This window comes from Cuculus canorus, chromosome 4 (genome assembly GCF_017976375.1).
Source record: "Cuculus canorus isolate bCucCan1 chromosome 4, bCucCan1.pri, whole genome shotgun sequence".
Lineage (NCBI taxonomy): Eukaryota > Metazoa > Chordata > Aves > Cuculiformes > Cuculidae > Cuculus > Cuculus canorus.
Window position 1 is genome coordinate 76,812,452 of NC_071404.1, and position 24,867 is coordinate 76,837,318.

The 24,867-nt window shown below is 41.9% G+C and overlaps 1 protein-coding gene across 11 annotated transcripts in view; it reads right to left on the reverse strand.

Annotated features, from left to right (window-relative positions):
- ANK2 (ankyrin 2) overlaps window positions 1-24,867 on the reverse strand; it is a 204,382-nt gene that overhangs the window by 37,090 nt on the left and 142,425 nt on the right. For 8 of the 11 annotated variants that reach the window (XM_054066119.1, XM_054066110.1, XM_054066111.1 and 5 more), the window contains 6 exons: window positions 22,900-23,044; window positions 17,561-17,663; window positions 16,926-17,026; window positions 5,408-5,632; window positions 2,316-2,470; window positions 768-979 (listed from right to left, as the gene is read on the reverse strand). In XM_054066119.1, the coding sequence (XP_053922094.1) occupies window positions 768-979; window positions 2,316-2,470; window positions 5,408-5,632; window positions 16,926-17,026; window positions 17,561-17,663; window positions 22,900-23,044 (941 nt within the window). Of the gene's footprint in view, window positions 1-767; window positions 980-2,315; window positions 2,471-3,634; window positions 3,734-5,407; window positions 5,633-12,753; window positions 12,790-13,676; window positions 13,719-16,925; window positions 17,027-17,560; window positions 17,664-22,899; window positions 23,045-24,867 lie in introns of all 11 variants that reach the window. The other 3 variants (XM_054066112.1, XM_054066118.1, XM_054066109.1) reach the window with 2 other exon arrangements.

Here is a 24,867-nt window from a genome sequence, read left to right on the forward strand (position 1 = left end):
TTTGTGTTTCGTCATGAAACCCTTCATTTTTTTTACAGTAAATGGCACTATTTCCCATGAGAACCTGCAAACAGAAGAACTGATTGCAAGCGAGAAGGGGAGGGCTCCCTTTTTCAACTTTCTCACATCTTCCTCTCCCCTTTCTTGGTGCTTGCAGACCCTTTATGGCATTAATTTAATTCACTTAACTAGTAGCAAATGATTTCCTTGTCACCTTTTTTATTTCCTCCTTAGATCAAGCTGTGAGTTAGGTCAGTGAGCTGTTCAGCAGTTCACAGGGGATTGCAACGAGCATGGTCTCCTGGCCAGGACAAGCTGTGGGTGCCTGCAGCACGAGGAGGGGATGGAGGGAGGGGAAAGACTTCCCCCTCTTTCAGTAGTGAGCTGTTAGGCTGGTTTACTGCACGCTGAGAAACTACAGTTGACCCAGTTATTACAGCCCTTTGTACTTCTCTCATGCCTTTCATGAGGAGCATTTAAGAACTTGTTCTATGACCCACACCGATATCACCAGCATCACCAAAGTTAGGTGCTTTTCCCAGGATCATATGGACAGTTCACAGGAATCTGAATTCAATGGAATACTTTTCAAAGCTTTACCGCTTGCTTTGACCTTTGCACAGCGGAGTTTTTTAAACTATTTTAACCGGAAGCATCGTAGACAGCAGCATTCAACACGATAAGCTGCTAGGCTGGTTCTCCATCCAAAGATGGTGATTTTACACCAAAATAAAAAACATATAACCCCTGTAATTGTTTCATTGTACCTGGAGGCCAACGCGAATGCGTTTGGTTAGAGCCCCTTCCGGGAAGACTGCCTGCACTTGTGGCACAACGGTGCTGCTCAGCACACCTCCCTCCGGTCCAATAAGGTTGCTGTCCTGTTTGATCCGAGACACCACTGCGAAGTACTGAGGGAAATCTCGGGTGATGATGCGGCAGATCCGCTTCTTCTCGAGCTCCTCAGGAGTGTCCAGCACTGAGGCCAAAAGAGAAGATGCTCAGAAGACAGGAGTTTTATAGAAACAATACAGCAAACTTCAAAATGCACTCAAGCTTTTCACAGTTTCACTACAGCTGACATAAGTAGTTTGTCCAGAAGTCAGTGGGCTAAAGGAAACACATCCCAGTGTTTTCAGAGAGTTGAGGTTGTTCAGCCTGGAGAAGAGAATGCCCCAGGGAGACCTTAGATCAGCTTCCAGTACTGAAGGGGGCTCTTAATCAGGGAGTGCAGGGACAGCACGAGGGGGAATGGTTTGAAGATGAAAGAGGGGAGATTGAGATGAGATCTTGGGCAGAAATGTTTTGCTGTGAGGGTGGGGAGGCCCTGGCCCAGGTTGCCCAGAGCAGCCGTGGCTGCCCCATCCCTGGAGGCGTTCAAGGCCAGGCTGGATGGGCTTGGAGCCCCTGAGCCAGTGGCAGGTGTCCTGATTGGAACTGGATGGGCTTTAAGGTCCCTTCCTACCCAGACCATTCCATGATTCTGTGATTTTACGTTCAGCTCAAACAGAGACATCAGCAAGGGAACAGACAGACAGAACAAGTAACTGAAAGGAGCTTCAGACGACAGATTCAGAACATGTTGACAACATCCACAAAGCCAGTAGGCCAGCAAGCAAAAGGTGATTGTCTCAAGACCCTTTCTACCTCACACGTTGACACTGTGGCCTAGAGTAGCAGCAAGGAAACTACAGTCCAGATCCAAAGACTATCAAGTACTAGTTCAGCTTTGAAGTGCGTGACTTAGCTGTTTATTTTGGGGTCTTTTTACAAAAAAAAAAAAAAGAGCTGTCAAAATTAATAACAAATTGTGCAGATCCTAAACAGCCCAAGGCCATTCTGTTCTCTCAGAAAGCGAGATTACCCATGACTGACTTTCCCTCCCACGTATGTAGCTGCTTAGAAAGGATTAGTATGATAATTACCTTGTTTTGGAAAGGTGTTTGCTATGGAAGCTTTTTGTTTAACACTACGAGAAGGAGCAGTAGAAAACATAAATCTGTTCTCAATTTCATGATGAGAGGTTTTGTTTTGTCCCACTGCGTGGGAAGAACACGTAAGGGGAGAAAGCTCAAGTAACACAGCGCTTCTGCTGGCTCCTGCACTGAGAGCAGGATTATGCTCCATCGTGACTGAAATGAAGTACCTAAGGAATGTAGTACTTCCTTAGGTACTTCTGTAGTATTTCTGTAGTACCAGAAATCCTAGGGCAGAGCAAACATGAGGTGCTAAATCGACTAAATGGTACAAAGCTATGAGCCGTGGTTACAGAAGTAATGCAGGAGCAGCATGAAAACCGAAGTCACACTGGATACCTTCATCCATCCCGTTCAGGATTTCGTTCAGTTCATCCTCGGTGTATTCACAGAAGTGCTCCTTCCAGCTGTCCCCGTTCTCGCTGCGCAGGATCACCAGCTCCCTCTCTTTCCCACGCAGAGCAGCAAAGTGGGGAATCTCCACAATCACAGGCCTGGCACAGCAACACAGCGCATTAAATGCACACGGGAGAGAGGAAGAAACAGGATTAACAGCAACTCTATTCAGTCTGGTACAAAGTGACCTGGAATTCTACCTATGTCACTGGAGTACTTCGGCACAGTCCTAAACTAGTAGGTCACTAACACACATTAGATTTTTACAGGGACACAGTAAATGCTGAAGGACAGATTAAAAAGTGCATTCACCTCTTTCCACAGTGTGAATGACATTGGTAAAATAACAGTGAGAAATTTGGCAATTGTTTTGCAAATTCATAAAGAACTCATGCTTGTTTTAGTTGTCACTACTGTCTGGGTTAACCTGTGCAACTTCATTTCAAAGAGAATCTACTGTAACGTATATGGGACAAATTCTGATCTCACTTATACTCGTGCAAATCAGAATAATTTCATTGCAATCCGGGGGCGATCGTGTCCTGTGCCAATTTTACTTCATCGTAATTCTACATATTCCAATGAATTTATTCCTGATTTACACTCTGGGAGAGATAAAGGAGGTGAGAGGAGCTCATCTATTTCAGTATAGGAGATAAGAATTTGCCTTGTTGCCTCGCAAGCAGATGTCAATACAGGTATCAGTGTATGTGTCGGTATAAATACACACATACACAACACGTGTACATATATCTATAGTTACATATACATATACAAACTCTTAGAAATAAGAGAAAATACAAATATATTTGTATATACACTTCTCAGAGGACTCACACACGTTACCATGTACATAGTAAATGTCGTGTTCTATTATACTGGTGGTATTGAACATAATAACTTAATGATTAATCAAGCCTTGCTACAAAAAGCATCTTACAATTTACAGTAGATTCCTTTTTTTATTTGTCCCAATCCAGGTTGCTTTGCTACAGACACCAAGCACGAAACTAGGAAGAGATTTCATGCCAAAACAAAAATGAAGGCCACAGTACTGTAAGAAAAAGATACAAACATACCACCAAAACAAAACCACATACCACAAGGGTTGAAAAATGGTCCACTAAGGGTTGGGTATACAAAATTCCAAATGATAGAAAGGGACAATATCATGGGCATAATGACATAAAAAAATCATATTGCAGAAGGAGGAGAAGAATGGGGAGGTCAGCATCCATCAATTTGTGTCAAGTCTCTCCTACCCAAGGAATTTGGTCCCAGGAGGCCCCAGCTGAAGGATTCGGCTGACCAAGCTTTCTCCCTCATTAAGTGGGGGAGGAGCCGTAGGCAGATGAAGTTTACTGAGTACATCCAAAGCAGCAGTGAAAGAAAGAACATAAATAAACTTTATGTATTTTTTGTGCCAGAACGCCAGTGTCACTGTCTGGTCCACAGAGTGGAATTAGGCTCTACACTGAACAAGGTTCCGTCCTATCGATGGCAATTTGGTGATCAGAATCAGTAACTTAGTTCCGTTCATTCAGGATCTTTGCTTGCTTACAGGAGTTTTGGCAGTGAACTCGATGGGAACCGGAGCTGGACCTCAGAATGCATCTCTGCAAACAGTACAGCGACTCCCCGACTTCACTGCTAGCACGACACCTAGAAAAACGCTTGCAGAAAGGGCACCAAGACCCGAGAATGAATACAACTGTGCTACATCCTGGTCTTTCAGGTGAGACGTTCTCATGGGATAGAGGAACCCTTAAAAAGGAAAAGGGAGACATACTTAAGGTCTGTTTGTGTGTGACAAAGATAACGGGAAGACTGAATGTGACAGCACAATATTTCTCCTGCTCTTTAGATTTCATTCTTCTTCTCTGTAGAAGTCACCAAGATGGGAAAAGAAGAAGTGGTACAAAGCATCTGATTAGCCAGCTGGTTTGCTGTTACCCGTGATATTAAGAGGTACGCGTCTGTCAGAAGGAATGGTTGGCTCACTCTTAGCATGACACTCGCAGTGTTTCAGACCTGCTCTTGCTTTTTTACCAGATTAGAGCAACAGTGAAGCAGCCAAAACGTGCCTTGGGAATGCTCTCCCTTCCCACTCCATATCAAAGCAGTGGGCAAACAATTTCTTCTCTCCCTAAGCTCCATCTTTTACAAAAAGCACTAAGGAAGGTAGTGGCTCTGATGACTGCCTTGTATAATAGGATTTTAGAGCAACTGATTTGCTTCAAAATAGATTTAAGTTGTTTACAAAGTCCCCTTTTTTACAGGTTGTGAATGAAGTCATTTACTGTAACAGAAGGGGTTCCTTCCATCATCCACTTTTGGATGCCACAGCTGACAAGCAGAACAGTTGGTAAAACAAATAAAGAAAGGTGTGGATAACTGCTGCTTTCAGCTGAAAATTGCTAAAACAAGCTCAGCAGCAGACACAAATCCAATCTTTCTGTGAGTTTGCAGCACAAGATAAAAGAAACAGCAAAAAAAAAAAAAAAAATCCAGGAACTGTCCTATTGCTTAATTTAGCAATTTCAGCCCCAGAAAGCTCAAAGGCACTGTGCTTCCCTGATAGTCCAAACTACTGGGAACACAACACAAGTCTGAAATAGCAGCCGTAACTTAACTTGTGTTGTATCTGTAGCAGGCTTTCCTTTTGGGCTGTAGATCAGTGCTGTACTATTCGCACCTCCTATGTAGGTTATTTAAATATAGTACGCTCTGCCTTTTCTGGGTGAAAAAGGGTCTTTTCCCACTATAATATCACAACGCAGACTAAAAATTATATCCAAGAAAGCACATTAACCTTAGTACTAGTGGTTGCAATATCCATTTCCAAAGGAAAAGGCATAAAAGCTTTCTGAATTGTTAACAAAAACTGATCTGTATTTCACACAACCCGTCTGTTGCCATATGTCACCAACATCTTTTTCTGTTCAAGTCTGGACAAAAGGAACCATTTCAGTGCAACTTGCAAACAGACAAAAATAGACCAAACGTTTTCCTCTAGGCCATATGGCACCTCTTACCCAAGAAACTGAGCACCAGAAGGTCCAACTTCGATCAGGCGGCTGGCCAGACCTTCGCCTTCCACCATGGGAGGCATGGTGGCCAGTCTGTGGCGTTTCACCAACCGGCAAGTCACGCGGGTCGGAGCAGTGCATTTCCGCGGAGGAATAATGATGCGGAGTCCGTTATGTCTGCAACCTCTCATGGCACCTCCACGAGCATCCACCATGAAACTAACTAGGAAGCTGGAAAATCGGGGAAGAAATATCAGATACAAAGCATAAAGAAATTCCTTTGGTTCTGTTCCACAGAGGTAACAAATTCCATTTGTAAATATAGCTTTTTTTGCAAGATGTTCAATTAGAAAAAGCCTTTCTCCCATGGGAAGCACCAAATCATGCTAAGGTCATTTATTAATTTATTTTTATTGACATGTATTAACATCTATTATTTATTAATTGACATTTATGGACTGACATCTGCTATCTGAGATTTTTTAGTTCACAGGAAGCCTTATTTTACAGCGCTGCTGTTGGTAAAACCACCAGCAATCACTAATAAACGTAAGCACACACATGGGTGCCTATTAGAGACCAAGTCCTGTGCGAAGATCACTCTCTCTCTGTATTGTTGGCAGTCTTTAAATACTTTAGAAGCAAGCACATCTCATTGAAGGAAATCATTTATGATGGGAAAAAAAAGCCAATTCTGATTGGAGGAGTTGTTGGGGTCTTTTTTTGTTAGAAATTATATAATTTTCTAGTTATTTGATAAATTGCAATTTTTAATAAAAAAAATTGTCTAGGATTTCAAAATAAAATTCGAATTTCATTCTTGAGTGGAATTCGTAATACATGAGTGGAGCTAACACCTATTTGTAGGAAAAACCCAAAATGGCATTATTGACTGGAGATAATTTTGGATTTTGGTGAGATAATAGGTAAAGTATAAGGATGTTATGTATGGATTTTTGGTTTTCTGTGTTACTTTGCACAGCAATGGAAAACTTCCAGATGCTGAAAGCAATCTCCAGGGAGCCTCCTTCTAGCATAAGGTAAATTCTCTTATTTGTTTCTTTTTCGTTAGAAGGGAGAAAAACATTTCATAGAATTGCTTTAATGCTGAACTTTTTACAGTTCCATCTCTAACCGGGAGGTAGGTTTGGACAGATTTGTTACAAAGATTGGGGACATTCTTGGCAAAGGTATTCAACTTTGGGGGTTTTACTGGTTTATGACTTAGGATCATGCCCGATGTGGGATGGGAATGTTGGGTTGCTGGAAGTGGAAGTAAGAGAAGATGAGACAGAACGGCATCAGGCCTACTGCTACCCACTAAAATAGAATCATCACAGGGGGAGTCGCAGAAATGCTACTGAAAGACCTGCAATAGAGAAAAGCCCTTATAACATGAGTCACAAATACAGGTATTTTTGTACCGTCCCCTTGACCGTTCTGTGCAACAACCATTGCATCCATTCATTGTCCACACAGCTACGAGAAATTCCACATGCTGTAAGAACACAACACTCAACACACCGTGCAAGTCAGAACAATGGATGATGGGAAGGAGCCACAAGCGCCAGTCCGAAGCACACCATGCACCACGGATGCCGGTCTGTCTCACACATGCAGTCTCCTATTCTACTGCCATTCATATACCTCTAGGTTTTGTTTAGTGTTAAAGTCTGGGGAGTACAACCATTATCTCACTCCTTAGAGGTTGGTGTTTCTGTGGTTTTAACAAGGGGGAAAAAAAGAAAATGAAAACATTTTACAGCTTTGATTTGCTGGGGATTAATTGAGAAAACCGGGAGCTTCCCTCACAAAATACATACTTTATACATCTTAAAGCACAAATAAAAGCAGAGCTTAAGAGCTACTAAATGCTCACTCGTTGCAATAATGCTCTACGGCTTGCATGGCTGTTTAATTTTATGAAGCAGCGTTATCAGAGTGGTTCTGAGTTATGTTTCAGTGTCATCAGCCCAGATCTCTGTTATAACAGGTGTGTTAGAGGTGTAATACCGCTGAGTGGTGGAGGAGGAGTTTCATGTCGATGCTAATACTGTGAGCAATGGAAACATGACCCCCACACCTACCAGTAGCTAATGATCGCACTTATTCATTAACATTCACAGCTTTCATCGTGTGAGCTGTCACAAATACCATTTTTAAGATTCAACTTTTTTCGTTATTCATGCAATACTCAAAATTGTACACTTTGACAAAAGGATCGCTTTCTTTCGCTCTTAATCACTGAAATATTAGTTAGGTTGTCTGTTTTGCCTTATGTCCTCCCAAGCTTAACTCTGCATGTGCCTCTGTAACACCAACACCACCGTTAACTGCTAGATGAATACATACACTCTAAAGGTAAGGGTCCGAATCAAATGATCCCCCTTCTGACCACAATAATGGGTTCTGTGGCATTTAATATTGTGCTTTTTCTCCGTATCTTAATTCCTTTCAGGCTAACTAAAAGAGAAGCAGAATGCCTTCTCATAAAGCAGTCATTATGCAATGGAGATAACTGCCCTGTGGTACAGAACCAGCAAAAATCATAGAATCCCTAGGTTGGAAAAGACCTTTCAGATCATCAAGTCCAACTGTACCTGTCCACTACTAAACCAGATTTCTAAGTACTAAATCTACCCATCTTTTAAACCACAGCCCTCCATTCCTCCACCTCCAAAACTTGGGATCTAACACAGATCCATCGCAAACAGAGTGTGGCACGCATCTCTAGTAAGCACTCAAGATCCAAAGGGATCACTGTGTGTGCATTCAGGCCTTAAAGCTGTACTTCGTTCTTGTGGTTACAGTTTCTGCAATGTGCCTGGTGGGTCAGAGCAAGGTCTGCCAGTGAATCTATCACAGGGTCTATAATTGTCTATCGCTGAAACCAACTATTGCTCCAACAGTGGAAAAACAGGCTGAGAGAAGGATCATTGGAAGGTGGGCAGAGATAACAATGGTTAGGATTAAAACAGTAGGACATTATTATTATTGACTGTAAACCCAGCTGTTTCCATCATAAAGATGACCTAATACATTTACTAAATAACGAGACGCAACCTGGCGAGCAGGAGTGTTCACCTCAGTGCAAATAAAAGAAGGGATTTGTTCTGTGCCACTGAACCAGACCCCCAGGTGAAACGGGCGATTCCCGACGGGTTCTGCAACTTCTCAATGACTCTGAAACTGCAAGTGCCCTTCAACTGCTGCACAGCAAATCCAGGCAAACACAGAATAGTCTGAAGACAAATAATTAATTACAAAGCATTTTTCTAGATCATAGCAGCCTGTTTCTCTCCTTATTTGCTACATAATAGGGCATCTGGATGGTGACATTACTGATCCAGGACAGGAAAAGCATTGCCATTTGGAATATGTGGATCAATACACAAATAATACCTACAAAACTAACACATGACATCAAATATGCTTCGTGAAATGTGCATTTAGGAAAGGGGGAAAAAAAAGTATGACTAATAGATAGGAAATGTAAAACACAAATTCATTATGTTGTTGCCCACGCACAGACACGTTATTTTCCCTCTCCCTAATGTTCCCTTTCCCTTATGTTGTTAAGTGACAAGACTAAAATGATAGGAAGAGATCGTACTCCAAACGAAACTAGCAGGAATAAGTGGCAGATTAAGCCGTCACTCTGGGAAGTTGCACCTTTTCATTATAAATTCCCATGGTCAAAAAGAAAATGATACCTAATATGCATATGAAGAACCCTATCGTCATATATGCTCCCTGAAGCTTAGGTGTGGAGCTGCTTCTCTTACTGCGAGCAGAGAGGGTGAATCAGAGAATCATACAATACCGGGTTGGAAGGGACCTCAAGGATCATGGAATGGTTTGGGTGGGAAGGGACCATGGGCAGCAACACCTCCCATCCAGTCAGGCCTTGAACCCCTCCAAGGATGGGGCAGCCACCACTTCCCTGGGCAACTTGTTCCAGTGCCTCCCCACCTTCAGGAAAACATTTCTTCCTAAGATCTCATTTCCATGTCTCCTCTTTCAACTTAAAAACGTTCCCCTCTCTCATCCCTCGTCCCCTCCCTGCCCTCCCTGATTCAGAGCCCCTCCTCAGCTTTCCTGGAGCCCCTTTCAGTACTGGAAGCTGCTCTAAGGTGTCCTCAGAGCCTTCTCTTCCCCAGGCTGAACAACCCCAACTCTCTCAGCCTGTCCTCGGATGGGAGCTGCTCCAGACCAGACCATCTTTGTGGCCTCCTCTGGACCTTTCTGATCCAATCTTTACCTTCTGTAAGAGGCACCCGTTCAATCCTTGCAGCAGTCTTTCCTGCTCTGACTTAAAACTTCCCAAGATCCCTCTTCCGCACAGGGCACCCTCTGCTCATGCTAACTGTGTGACACAAAACATGAATTTTGGCTAAGCTGGAAACTCAGAGCTTACTCTCTGCTCCAACTGCAAGAAACGCTACTACAAACACTACCAACCATCTACGGGCAGAAAATGAAGAGGAGAGAGCTCATAAAAGAGAAACATAAATGGCTGTGAAGAGTTCAAGGGAAAGAAAGACAGGAAGAAGGAAAGATGAAAAGAAATATGTTAATAAAAGGGATCAAATGGAATCAGAAAGCTCTTACGGGTTATCACTAGAAGAAGAGAATAAAGGAGGCATCTTAAAAATATTAGATAAATGTTGTTTACATGTTTCTATGATAATTTATTATAATATTAAAAATAAAAGAAAATGTAAAATAAACAAAAATAACTTTCAGGAACTCCACGTAGATATAATAGCGACAGTTGTCTGAAGGGGTTAAAAATGGCACATTAGGAGAAGGAAAACTTAGCAGGGACTAACTTTGGTGAGGAACAATGAGGTGAGACTGAGGACAGGGAAAACTTTGGATAGTTGCTAAGTAGGAAATCATTCTTGTGAGCCATTTAAAACAAAGGTGGCCAAAATAAGTGAACCGATCGAACCATCGATCAAGCAGTGCATCAAAATTACATGTACTTTCCATCTGCAGAAGTCTTTCAGAACCTGGTTTAGAAGCCCTTCCTAGGACAAACACACGTGGGGAAGCATCCTTCCTCAGCACCGCCCTCTATTTATCTTGGCAACCCACAGCAAGAGCTTCAGTTTAGTGATGATTCAAAATGAAAGCAGATTATAGGTTAACGCAGCAAAATGCAATTGTGTTTGCCAAGGGTGACTGGGGCAGCGTGAGGCGACCTTTCTCAGTGCTAAGACAGCCTTTGAGCAAATTTCCTTTTCTGCCAGCTTAAAAGGCTGAGTTAGAAGTGATGCATGACACACACACGTGACCCTGGCAGCCTCGCAAACGGCATCGGTGCTGAGCTTTCCTGAGATTCAGCAAGGAGGCAGTCCAATAAAACAGCCCAATCAATGACACCAGTTTGGTGTGGGGAAACCATTGCCTTCTCTCTTTTAATGAGAATGAAGGGGAAATCGGGATTTTGGTTTTGTTAAAGAAAAAATACAGAGCAAAAGCAATTTTTTCTCTAGAAAGAAGTTACAGAGTGCAGGGGAGTCTATACATGCTTGTTAAACACATGGTTGGCAGTTAGATCCGGCATCATCCACCCTCCTCTAATTTAGCAATTCTTACTCATCAGTTAGAGAGGCCATTTCATGCTTTAAAGCAATTAAAAACTACCTGCTTGCCATATGAAAGTTAACTCTATCAAATAACACTGGCTACAGCATCCTTCTGGCTTGAGGACATATGTAAAAAGCTCCTAACTCTTCCAGGCTATTTCCATGCCTTCTTCTGGGTTTTCTTACGGCTCTACTTGAACTGAACACAGACAATATCTATGCATTAGATTTATTCACCTTACAAGGACCAAAAGGGGTGTATTTTCATGAAATGCTGGTATTTCTGACCTGAGCCTGAGTCGTTCCCTTGGCTGATTTTATTCATATGGAATTAACTTGGTTTTATTCCGTCTACGCTCATTTGAAAGATAACAGCAGGATGAACAAATGAAATAAAATAAAAAAAAAGTGTCAACACCAAGGGGTGCAAGAAAGTCCTCATCATGTGATTTGTGAAGAACCACTGTTCCATGAACAGCTTTGCAGAAGGGTCACAGGTTTCAGGTGGCTGTGAACGCAAGCGTGTCGGCACTCAAACGCACTCCTCATTCTGCAGAATCCCCTGGAGAGCCATGCAAACCTGGCACCGTGAGTGGCTTTCGAGAACAGGTAACAGCTCCTGGAGCGCACAGAACCAAGAGGGGCAAAAGCCAATTCACCACCACTTTCATACGACCAGTTCAGGTACGATTGTTCTTTCAAACCAGCTAAGGCAGGCACACATGCTCTCACTGGGAAGCAGGAAACAATGAAAAGCTCCAACCAGAGCACATCCATTGTAGACATTTAAGAACTTTTCTGTGTACATTATCCTAATTTTAAAAAGAAACTGGGAAACAAGGAGATAGCAGCATTCAGTGTTAGTCGCAGTGTGGAGATGCAGAAACAAACACTTGGGGTGCTTCAGCCATTGGGAAGTGTTCAGCTGGAGAAGGAAAACTGATAGAGAGTCTGGAATTAAGGAAAAAGGCCTTTATCCAGCTCCTGCTGATTCCCAACAGCAAGCCATTCTACTATCTCAGTGTGCTTTCCATCGGGCTGCAACTGTGCCATACACCAACCAGGCAACAGACATGTTCCAGGAGGACAAAAAACATGATCCTACGCAGGAAACCACTAGAGGATCAACTTAGAGTCACGTTCTCTTCGCTGCATTAGTCAGCTACAGAGATTGAGTGACAATGACCCAAAACCAGGGGTTTGTGGTCTGGGGGTTTCTTTAGCCATTTAATAATTTTGCCTAGCTGAATATTTAAGAAGATTTTCACCTTCCTACGGTTATGTTAAAGGAGATGAAGAGATATTGCGCCAATAAACATTTGGTTTGCCAAATGAAGATAATCTCCTTTGGGAAGGGAGTGCTTCGGGTGTTCTGTGCAGGACGCAATGTGTGAGTGATTAACCGAGGTCACACCAAAAATGCACCTGCTACAAAAAGTTACATACACTGGGTCTGTGGCACAATTTGGAAAACGGCCTAAGGAGTGGCTCTGCTATATTCTTTCTATAAAGTGAGATCAGCGTCCAGTATTCTTTCACTTATAGAGGCCATAGCAGATGGGAGAAAGTGGACACTTGCTGTGTAAGAGAAATAGGGCCATGTGTAATGAGTACTGCCAGTCAGAGTAGATTTTATCTTCCTCTTGGCTAACGTGCACTATCAAAACAGTAAAGCATTCTGAAGCCAGGTAAGAGGAGGATAAATAGGGTAGGTGAGAAGTGCAATGGATTAAAGAAAGAAATTAGGCAGAAGTTCACCTGCTGTTGTCATGATCAAGACATGGAGAAGAGCATCTGCAATAGAATAGATGGTTTAACATCAAAATGGAAAAGAAAGGGGAAAAAAAGGAATGAGTTAAATGAAATACTGAAATATTGGAAAAATGAAACAGATTTCTAAATTAAACACATGAACATAAACATACATATGCATATTTGTTACACATGAGAAGGTAGGAGTGAGCACGGAAAATAAGATACATAACCACCCTTGGTTCCAAATGATTCCTACTACTTCAGCAGAAAAGCCAGAGGTTTCTCTACAGATGTTCTCAAAGGGAAGTCAGGTACCCAGAATGTACAGTGAGGTGCTGAGGAAATCTTTCAGAACCAGATCAGGGGAAATGCTGCTTGCTTTAGGTGCCCCCATCTAAAACTGAGACCACGGTATGTATACGAAAGGGTAGCGTTTCTAATATAATTCCAGCACTGCTTCTGATAACATAACAAATCATTATTTTTTCTTTTCTTCAAACCTCCCATCAATACATTCTGTCCTCCACTTTCTTCCATTCCAACATGTTTCTTGTCCTCCTTTTGTTCTGCACTACAGGATGACAAATTTTGAGCGTTCCTTGGGGCAGTGTGTCGATGGCCAGTTCATTTTCTGATGTCACTTTTTATCATGCATAACTCCAGTGCTATTTTCTTCTGCTAACATGAACAGCTATTTGCTATTAATGGAACACACCTGCAGTTTCTCCTTCTTGTAATTTTCTGAATAAAGGCCCGAAGGGCTCGAGTATAAATTGAAATCATTTAGACTTTCACGTTTTAGGAATGACTATCAGCTGGTCGCTGCCAGGTCCTGTTTCCATAACCATTTCCAGAAAATTCATCTCACATTGGGGAAAACAGAATTATGGATTCAAAATACAACACTTAAAAGATATTTAGTTTACCTTGTTAGCAAGGATCCAGCCTCCTTTTTTGCAGACATGCAGCTAAGAATGATAATTCACGTTATTTGTCACAGTTTGAGCTGCCCAATCCCTCATCCTTCTCCCATTTCCACTGATCGAAGCTACAACCTCCAGAAAGGTAAATTCACTAACAATATCCCAGCTGTTTAATTTTTTTAATACAATCAGATCATCTATTACTCAAACAGGGATTTCTTCATCAAATGATATAAAAGGAATCGATATCTTTCATTAAATATTTTTACTGAGAGGGAGTCAGAGTTGGACAAACTGCAGAGCTGCCACATATCTCACTCCAGAACACAAAAAGCAAGTGAATATCAAAGCATGAACTCCAAGCTCCTTCCTCACAGTTCCTGACGTGTCAGATTTACCTCTCTTATCTACCACACCTTTACATACCTGTTAGTAACATTCTTAGAAATATAATCCATACAACAACACTGTGGACATTTTTTTCGCTGTATCACCAGAACTCAGGCATGAAAACAACATAATTTTGCACATAATTTATACTTTAAAATCTTAACAGTCAGCCTTATCTTTACTGTTCACCCTTAGCTACTGTGAGAGAAAGAAGAAATACGTCAAGCAATGTCTAAATGCTGCAGGGGAAAAGAAATCTTTCAGTTCCAGGTTTTTTGCCATCCAACTTAATGAAAATATTTGTGTTCTTCCACAAGAGGATGTGGTGGGGTATGAGGTTAAAACTGTGAAACCCATTTGCATTTCTGTAAGCATCTGTTCTGTCTCTCATAACGCTTCAGCAGGAAATGATGCATTCTATCCTCTAACGTCACCAGCGAAAGCATCTTATTGGATATTTAACACCCAGAATTTGTGGCTTATTCAGAGATCCTTAACTTTGCCCAATATGTCAGATCAGACAGTTTTATCGGGAGGAGCAAATCTGATTTGCTGAAAGGAAGTTTAAATTCAGGAATTTATGTTTCTTCCTCCAGTCAATGTATGAAACTATTTGGACACTGTTAGCTGTGTCAAATGACCAGGAGATGTTGGCGTGATTACCGGAAGATTGTTACCTCTTAAGAGATTAATTATCGTCTTGTTTTTGAAATGGCTGCCAAAGACTCTGCCCAAATACCTTGCTTTTCTTTCCTTATTGATGAAATTACCAACATATTGAAACAAGAGTTACATTTCAATTTTAAATGGACGGTAAAAGCATTTCGCAGATTGCACAGAATACAAAATTAGGATCTTCTGTGCTAAATAAATTACTGCTGATGCGTTACTTTGTGAAAACGTGGTCTGAATTCAATATATTTCCAGTGTTTGGGGCAAAACTAAGGCCATCCCCTTGCTTAAAGCCACTAACAATGTGTACACAGGATTTCTTTTCAAGCAGTGAGAATTTTTTTTCATGGCAGAAACACTGCTACTTGAAAAGTCAGGAATTTTGCTAGTTCATAGGAACGTAGTACTAGCGCCTGTCTGTGTACGAAGGAAGGTGTGCATGACGAGGGGGGAACAATGACAAACACGTTTGTTGTTTCAGCTAAGAGAAAGCTACAATCGTGCATACAGTAAAGTCTTACAAGTGGAACTCCAGTGGCCAATGTGTTTTCCTAAAAAAGAGATGTAAACAAGATGCACCTCAACAGTTTAAGGTAACTTAACGACTTGGACAAATCTAAGCAAGATAAAAGCATAGTGCAGTCTTTTCCAAAGGTTGAGTAATCAGCAGTATTATAGGTTTCTTTATTATGAAATTTAGTGGCAAGTTTGTTGGTACATATAAAATAAAACATAATTTGTGTCGTGTTAAATGTCACTACTTTATACAAGGCTGCAAAGCACATTGCTCCTATTGACACCAGATATTCTTATCCTACCACTACCATCCTGCTCATCCAAAAGATCCAAAATTTCACTAATACTTTTTTAAAAGAAAAATACAAAATGATTGCACATCCAAGAAATAATGGCCACTCTTCTAGAAAGTATCTAGTGCATCCTCTGCAATCACTGAAAGACCTACCTTTCTGGAAGTGAGAAGTAACAAATCCTTTGGGAAGTCTGCAGACTATTTAGGATTAGAATAAACCACCAGAGCAATTTTAAAGCCTACATACCAGCATATATAAACACATAAATTGTGTATGCATTAAGGATTTTCACTTATTTTGTTAGTTTTAGAGCTCAAAAAAAGCAAATCCAAACAACCCTGGTCACAGCCAGCTATCCTGTTACCAGCCAACAAACAAAGTGCCTCTATATGTCACAAGGCAGTCAATTTGCAACAGCAATTATGACAATATTGTTCCTCTTCTAGACCAGGATTGCCTGTCATTCCAATTAGGGCTCCAGTGTGATTTTTGGAAAGATCCGGACTGTAGGATTGTTGCAAACTCATTTGACATTAACAAGAAAACCCTTTTCTCCCTGTGACATCCAGCCACGCTGCAGAGAGAGTAGCTCCACAGAAACAAAATGCTTTTCCATGGCATCAGTTTCTTATGAAGTCACCCGCACATGCCTCAGCAGGACAGGAGGGTAGAATTCAGTGTAAAAAATACAACTACTTAAAACACAGAAAGTAAGAGCACTTAAAAGAAATTGCTCACAGACTTTGAGGCCAACCAGGATAAGCTTTGTGAGCGTGAATTTGGCAGGGCCCGAGTTCTGACTTGTCTCACTCCATTTCAATGAGCTTTCTTAAACGCCACTGCTTACAAAGAGCTGTCTGTGAGAATGAGTGAATGTAGCGGTGAAATACGTGTAAAGCCCACGAAGATGCCTAGGCTGCTTGTCTATACACACTTCGTGTCATTTAAAATCTTGGTTGCTTTCTTTAGAAATGATGACAAACACTGGAGCTGACGCTTACCTAAACTGCTCCACTAGCATAGGAAGTACTCGCTATCTGGAGCGATTCAGCCCTTGGTCTCAGTTATTACTCACTTTAAAAAGCCACTGTGTTCATTCCTCCATAAAGTTCACATAAACGTGTGCCTATGTGTCAATTATCTCACTCATTCCTCTTGAACCTGACTGAAAGCTCAGTGACTAGCAGCAATTTCAGCGGATTGTCTTGGTGCTCAGGCCTGCTTGACTGACAGAGCTTAAGAGACCATAACAATTTATTGACAGCTCTAGGAGGCAATGAATTAAAATAGAACTCCTAGCTAAGCATTAGTTGAAGCTGCTGCCACTGCGAGTATTCAGTTTGTCTTGTTTTAGTATAATGCTGATTGATACACTTACCCTGAATGAATGGGGCTGGAAGAAAGAGCTACGTTGTCCAAGTTTTCAGGGCCCCAGCTTAAGCGATAAGAATTCCTCTCAGCTTCTTTGGCCAGAGTTACCTTTGAAAGCAAAAAAATGCCTCTCTCTTACTACAATAAAATCAATTCAACAACGAAACAATAAGCAGATGTATTGCTATGGTAGCACCTAAATGCATGGTAACATTAAAATAGTAGAACTCCCTTATTGTACCAATTTGTACTTGCTCAAAGTAACCATATGTTAGCAACCCCAGTGAAAGGAATGCTGTCATTTACCAAAGCAGCATTCCCTACATCTTTTTTGTTTTAACTACAGGCATGCTTCAGGACAGCATCTTTGAGGACAGTGGCGTCAAGTTCATTAGATCACCTGAATATTAGCCCAGTGGCTGTTAGCACGATTCAAAAATCACTTAAAAAACATTATAAGGACAGCCCCTGTATGATGTTCACACAGCTTATCCATTCATTTAGGAATGGAGTTTAATATTGCACAGCATACTAGCAAATAAAATTAGATTCCTATTAAAATCAACAAAGCAGCATACACATTAGTACGATCTATAATCGTTTTATATGCTCGATGAGTGAGCTTAAAGAGGCCGTGCTTACCTGCTGGCTGGGGATCACAACCGTCTCGTCGATCATGGCACTGTCCCTCAGGTAGGAGGCATGGCTCAACGTGTGCGACCTGTCTGAACTGAAGGATCGCAGGCTGGGAGGTTGGTGGGATGCCAGAGCAATGCATCAGCAGCACAGATGATGTTGGAAAGGTGTCATGACAGAACGAGTGGGAGAATGAAAAAAGCGTGCTATTAGCAATCTGATGCAGCTTCCAGGGGGGGAGCAGAGAACAGTCACAGGGGGAAACACAGCTTTACAAACCTGTGTTACGCTAAGACCAAGGACCACAAAGCCTTTTGACTGACTGATCTGCTTCAAAATGCAGACCCTAGAGATTCATCTAGATGAATCTAGACAGCAGCTTATTTTATACTCACAAATGCTTTGCACTTGGCTTTGTGGCATGATAGTTTCCTTATAATAAAGAGCATTAATTTCTTTTATGTAAGGCTCTTTGGAAAAGTTTTCCTGCTACGTCACACAAGCAAACTACCATGGAAAACCAGAATGCTGACACCTGAAGAAAAGCTGAAATGACTCTTACTAAAGCTTTGTTATCATCTACTCTTCCCCCTTAAAACTGCTAACAACCAAGCTTGGTATTGTCCCCTGGAAGGTACACCCAGCGAGGTGAATTGTGGCCAGCCGCAAGCTCCTGTGTAAGACAAAAATCCTCCTCCATCTGCCAACAGCATCTTTTGAGAGGCAGCCCGAATGCAAGCACCGTTGTCTCTGTAAGTACACACAGCCCTGCAGAAAACCGGTTGCTGTAGCAATGAGAGATGCGAGGCAGTAAACAAGCTGCTTCCAAGCACTGGCTCAGAACAGAACTGCAGCACCCGCTAGCGAAAAGCCAAAAAAAAAGACAAATCAGACACCACAGAAGGACACAGTGAAGTAAATGGGGTTTCTGCTACCAAATAGCACTGGTTTCATCCTTTTAACTGTTTACTGGCAGCAGTATCACAGTAATGTTTTTTAGGAAAAGCTCAACCACCTGCAGATGCTGTGTGTGCACTCCGTGATATGGTTCTGTATCTTGAGGAATACTGTACGTAGGACAGAATGAAGCACTTTGATCTTCATGGCTTACACATCCCTGAGCAGGACTCGTAATGACTAACACACCGCTCAGAGCAAGGGGCCATTTATCTCAATACGCAGATTTTTAAGGGATAATCCATTTTCAGCAGTTTGCAATAAAAAAAAGTTACGTGTTCATTATGGACAGGAGAGTCAAGTGCTTTAAATGCAGATCTTGCTGGAAATCACATTTTACCACTTGATTCAGACCAGCCTGTTTTAACAATAGCTACAGTCCCTCGATAACTTATTTGATCCATTTCTAGAAGCAAATTGTTATCTTATTAGAAAGAGATAACACTGAAGAGTAATCAGTGCTGTTGATCATTGACTCATACCACTGGGCTGTTCAACGCACCAGACGGACTGCACAAAACTGAAAGCAAAGGCAGCCTTAGGAAAGCCCTGAGAAAGAAAGGAAATCAGCTGTAAATAATCTCTTTTACATGTTGTGAAATGTCTGTCAGCCAGACAGTTGGGAGAGGCAAAATACATAAGGCTGGTGTTACTGGAATTATGCATTTCTGGGAAAAAAATCTGATTCCGATTTTAAATAAAAACAAATTTCCAACAGGGATGGAAGTCCCCCTGTCTGTGTATAACATTTCAGGAAAAATTATAAAAGGGAATCTTGGCTTAGGAGTGCTGTGGTTCAACACTTTATTGCAAACTGGGTGAGCTGAGCACAGCTTCTTTGTTCATAACACGAGTACTTTGGTGAAAATTTGTTCTTTGGTTGAAAATCAAGCCTCAGTAACAGACCCCATTTGCCATCGTTATCCTTTATTCATGTCACTGTTGGACACTTGCAGTACCGCCTCGCTGCACCATGCAATGCTTCTAAGAGGTTCACCATCCAAGTTGTAGGTTCTGCTATTCAGCTGTCCTGTCCTGGACAGATACTGACTGAGGGGAAGGATGTCCTAGATTTGACTGCTTATCTGCATGGTGATTCCATCCAGATTCTCCTGCAAGCACCCAGCCCTGCTGCTCCCACCACAAGCAGCCCAGTATGTATCCACTACGTAGTCCCTGTATGTCAGCTCCAGTAAACTCCCTATACGCTGAGGGTGTGGTCCTTATCTACAGGCAAGGTATGTGCAGGCACGACTGAGGTCTGCAGTAAATTAGACGTATGACTTTCCTGCTACACTTCATTTTAAAACTAGTGTTCCGATGACACTGCCCCTCTTGTGTGCTCTACCAGCTGAGTGAAGAGCAAACCAGCAGTTAAACGGTCTGTGCTTCTGAGACGTAAAAATAAAGGTACTGATGGAAACAACTGTCCGGTTGCTGAGCTGTGGTGGCACTGAACAGAATTTATTGTTTATTATTGTAATAAGTCCTCAGGAATCCTATATCGCGGAGACAAACTGATGTCTAAATACAGATTCTGCCCAAATCCGTTGATAAATCTTAGGTCACGGGGGTTGTGGCACCAACAGGACCCTATTCAACCCCAGAGACTGGTCTGTGGAACACAGGGGTGCTACAAAGCTCTGAACATAAGAGCATGCCTTGCCCATGTTAGGAAATGCAGAGGCACACATCACCATCCTCTACTAAGCCTCGGGTAAAGCCCTGGTGGCATCCAGAAAACACAAGCAGCACCCTCTGGCCAGGTTTCTAACCTGGGTGACTCATGGACCATGCTGCAGTAACATCCACTGGCCAGCCTAGACAGAGCTCTAGCGATCTTGAGCCCAGCTGAGTCTGTCTCTTGTTGTGGGAACTGTTTATTGTTCCAGAAGCTTGGAAAAAAAACCTGGTATCACTGAAAACTGTATAAATCAGCCTTGAAAATGGCTGATTTCTCTACTTAGAGACTTCCTCACCTCTGTAATAGAGCAGAAAGGCGGAAGGGACTCAGAATGAAATGGTCATTTGAGATACTGGTGACCTGATACAGCTTGAATCAGTTCTGGGTTTCAAGATACAGAGGGAGAATCCAGCTCGTGCAGCCCATTCCCTTCATTTTCTATTCTACCATTGTTTCTCCCCACTGAAAAGGCAAACGGCTAACCTTCCCGGCAGCACGGGGACACGGGGACAGCTACCGGCTGCTGTGATCTACTGCCACTTCCCTCATCCTTCCTAGCAGTATCCATCCAGGAAGCACAGAGGTTTCTGTGGTCAGCGGCTGGGTCTTTCTGTGACCTTTCTAGACAGAGACAACTGTTGGATCAGTATTCCCCGCTACATATCACACTCATTCGACATCATAACTATCTCCAGCAGCAGCAGCAGCGTTCACATTTGGTTCTCCAAATCAATGTTCCGGCATACAGCAGGCGTCCAGAATGGATGGACAGAGAGAGACAGGGCCGTGAAAGGATGCAGAGACAACACGTTTCATGCCATGTGATACCTACCTGGGCATGGTGCTAATGAAAGCGTACGGAAAAGAATGAAGGGGAGAGAGAAATAAAATAAATAGGGGAGATGGTTACAAAACAAAAAAAGATATGTTCTTAAATCAAACTGATTAATGCATACGGTTACATGGGTCCAGACTGCTCATACTACTTCACTTTACTGAATTTCTTGGAAAGCCAAAGTCAGTGTAAACACAATGAAAATCACATTAAAGCAAAAGCAAAATAATTTAAGCAGTCTCATGAAAACTCTTACAAGTAACCTGACTGTGACAGATAATGAGACCGTGGAGTAAGAAAGATGTTCTTTTTTTCTTTCATTTTTTTCTCCCTTTATCATATTGCTTCATGTCCATATAACCACGCTTGATACAGGATGTGAAATGGTTTTCACACAAGACAAAATCAACCACATCAGCTACACGCCAGTGAAAATCTACTGAAATCCGCTGTTAGTGTTAAAAAGCTCAAATATTCTAAGTGGGAGCAAACACTGGCTGAATGCTTTGCCTGGACAATCCTTTCTATACAACATCTTAAAATGAAATAAAACATTTCAGAGCATTGAAAGCACGTGATAAATGTTTGCTCTTTAAGCACTATGATGTAGTTCATAAACATCCCGCGGGACTTCCAAAGCCACGCAGTGACTTTGTTTTCAGTGGATTCACTGGAGCTGTCTAAAAACCCACAAAGACTCAAAGCTTCTATGACCTAAATGATGAGGGATTTATACACACTGTGAGGCAAACCCGACTGCTTCCTGACATCTTTTGTTCCCAAAGCAATTCATAGCCTACTGAAGGAAACGGAACAGACCCTACTGATTTCATTGAGCATCAGAAATGCTGCCAGAATAACAATCAAGACTGGAAAATAAGGTAGGTCCACAATTCCTTCCCTTGCCAAGAAGATCTCAACTTTATTTTCCCCCTTTCATGAATCCCAGTTGCGAGGCAGTGAGCCTGGAGACATCGCTGATTTACAGTAGGCATTTGACCGGGAATGCCGGTAGCCTGTTCTGAACTACAACTGTGGGTGTTCAGCTGCAGGGGGAGTCTACACTTATGCTCACTATGAAGTCACTTGTGTTCTGAAAAGGGAACTCCGTATTTTTTGTAGATTATAGTGACATTCTCTTAAAATGAAATAATAAAAAAATAAAGCTACAGGCACTGTTATTCCACAAAAACATCCAAGTTTAAGTTCAACTTGTTAGATACATGCAACTCTGTAAGTTTTCTGGACTGAATAGATGCTGTGTTTTCTAATGTGGTTTCTTTTTCTTTACAACATAAATACTGTGCTGTGCCAGTGGAAGGAAAATTTCTCTTTCCTGCTAATTCAACCATGCTGAAACAGAGTCCATCCGCTTGCTGACAATATACTCACGGCCAATCCAATGTGGAGTGATCAAGTCCATCGCTCCTTTCCTTTTCTCTACAACTCTATAAAGTCAGCTCACCCAGTGCTAAAACACCCCGTCCACACATCCCGACTCACGACAGGAGGAGATGGGGATGATTCATAAGCCTTTTCCCCAGACAGACAGTCTCTTCTTCCTCTGCCAGACCACAAAGATGATAAAGCAACCTGTACCCCAAACAAATTCTGCACTAGACTCCGGGTGCAGTATTGGTACCAAATGTATTCACTCCTGGTCTGGGCAGTAATTATTCCTTCTGACCACCCCTTCCTCGCACAAAATGGTGACTGCCACACGGAAATACCCAATAAAGAAACGTTGATAAGCACATCCCATGCCTCCTGCTTGAGTCAGAAGTCCCCAAGAAAAGGATTTCAAACATTCATTTGTAACAAAATATGTGCAGAATTATCAAAAGAAAAGATATATGCCCAGGGAAATACCTGTCCGATCGTCCGCCTTCCAAGCTGTACCTTAGGTAGTTCATACCATCCAAGAACTGGCTGCTCGGTAAAGAGTCGTCTCCCAGTTCTCTGAGGTCTTCTGGCCTGAGGTACTCTCCTCCATCTCCAGTCATTGTGTCATCACCTTTAAATCAATCACAGAAAGGAGGGGGATAAGCAAACACACAAGTGTGAGTTCATTTACATCTTGGGATGTAACAGCTGGCTGGCACAATAAACAGGAAGGCACTGTCCATTCAGTCAGGGAACACTGCAAGCCACAAGCAATTAATGGATTTAATAAAACATCAGGCAAGATATAATAAAAAATATGAAATCAAGGCGATTAATCAATTAGATTCGATCTTTCTCTATTGCACATACTGGTAAGGGCTAGATTTCTTTTCTACTCTCTGAATGACAACCTCTGTTCCTCTATCCCTTTTAGTTCGCTGGTCACAGCTATGCTATATTCACAGCCTGACAGTTTATGATTAAATATAACCGTTATTTGACTGTAAGCTATGTGTTTTCAGCTGAAAATGTGTTTTCTGTGGCCTTGCAAATCCTAATTTAAACTCCCCATTGTCCAAACTCAACATCATGTGAGACACTCACCCCTGTTCCAACATCTTTTTGTGATCAGCAAAACAACTTTCATTTCTAAGACACCGTAATATCCAGACACTGGAAATAAGCTCACACGCGTAGATGATAATGATCATTAATCAGAACAGTAATTCATTATGGCTCAAAGCCTAAATGCTCATTGGTAATCTGACACAGCAAACTTTTTCCATATACTCTGAAGAAAAGGGTTTACCCTTTTTTTGAGGTCCAAAATCATTTTCCGGAGGAAATTCTGTCCATGTGAAGTCACAGTTTGCTTTTCCCCGGCAGACTTAACAAAACGGATTTCATTGCCAAGCGACATGTAGATGTTTCTTTTCATTCCCCATGTGCAACATGTTTTTTCTCTCCACAGTTTCTCCCTGCAGATTTCAGTCACTTTTCCTATGCTTAATTAGTGTAATTGCTATACGAGCCCACCAGAGGCTTGGCGTGGCACACAGAACCACACAGCATGACCTTAGGCCACTGCTACCTTCAAACCTTCAAACTTTTCCCATTTTCCAAGCTGCATGGGCAAATGCAAAGAACCTGAAGCTGAGTTACCACAACTGTTAGACAGGAAGAGTCGTCAGGGGCTCCACATCCCAGTGAGTCACCCCGACAGGCCAAGAAACACAAAGTTCTGCACAGGTTAGGTAAGTGGTATCCATGCTGTATCAAACAGAATTCACTTGGGCACCGGGACAGTTGCCACTCGTGTGATTTAAAGTCTTAATAAAGCAAAATGGCAAAACCCAATTATCATTATTGCTGCTATTTCCGGTAGAGCTTCCCTCCTCCCTGAGCAGCCTACAGAGAGGTGCTCACTACTAAAGAAGAAATCTTGATATCTGTGTTCATGAACCAATCAAGTGAGTTTTTCTAGCTTGATGTCTTAGCTAATAAATAAATAATTTACAATTTGTCATCTAAAACCTTTGAGGATTTAAGTTTTTTTTGTTATATACAAATATTATATGTAAAAATCGTGCCTTAATCTTTTCAGTGTAACAACAAAAGCTCTCAAAAATTCCATCTGCCCACATTAAGAGGGAAGAACTGGGCACGGTTTCACAGAAAACAATAAAATGCATTTAATCATTGCATGTTTCCTGTCTTCTGGCAGATGATGCCTCCCGTTTCCTGGGAACGTCACATTATAACGCATGGGGCTTAGTGAAAACTTGGAAGATATTAAAGCAACGCTGTTAATCAAACAGCAAAAGGAATCTTAAGTTATAGTTCAAATAAACTAGATACTTATATAATCACACCAGACGTTCCATCTGCAATAGAAACAAAGGCGTCTTCACCACTTTCATTGCACCCACTTCCTTTAAAAAAAAACCAAAAAAC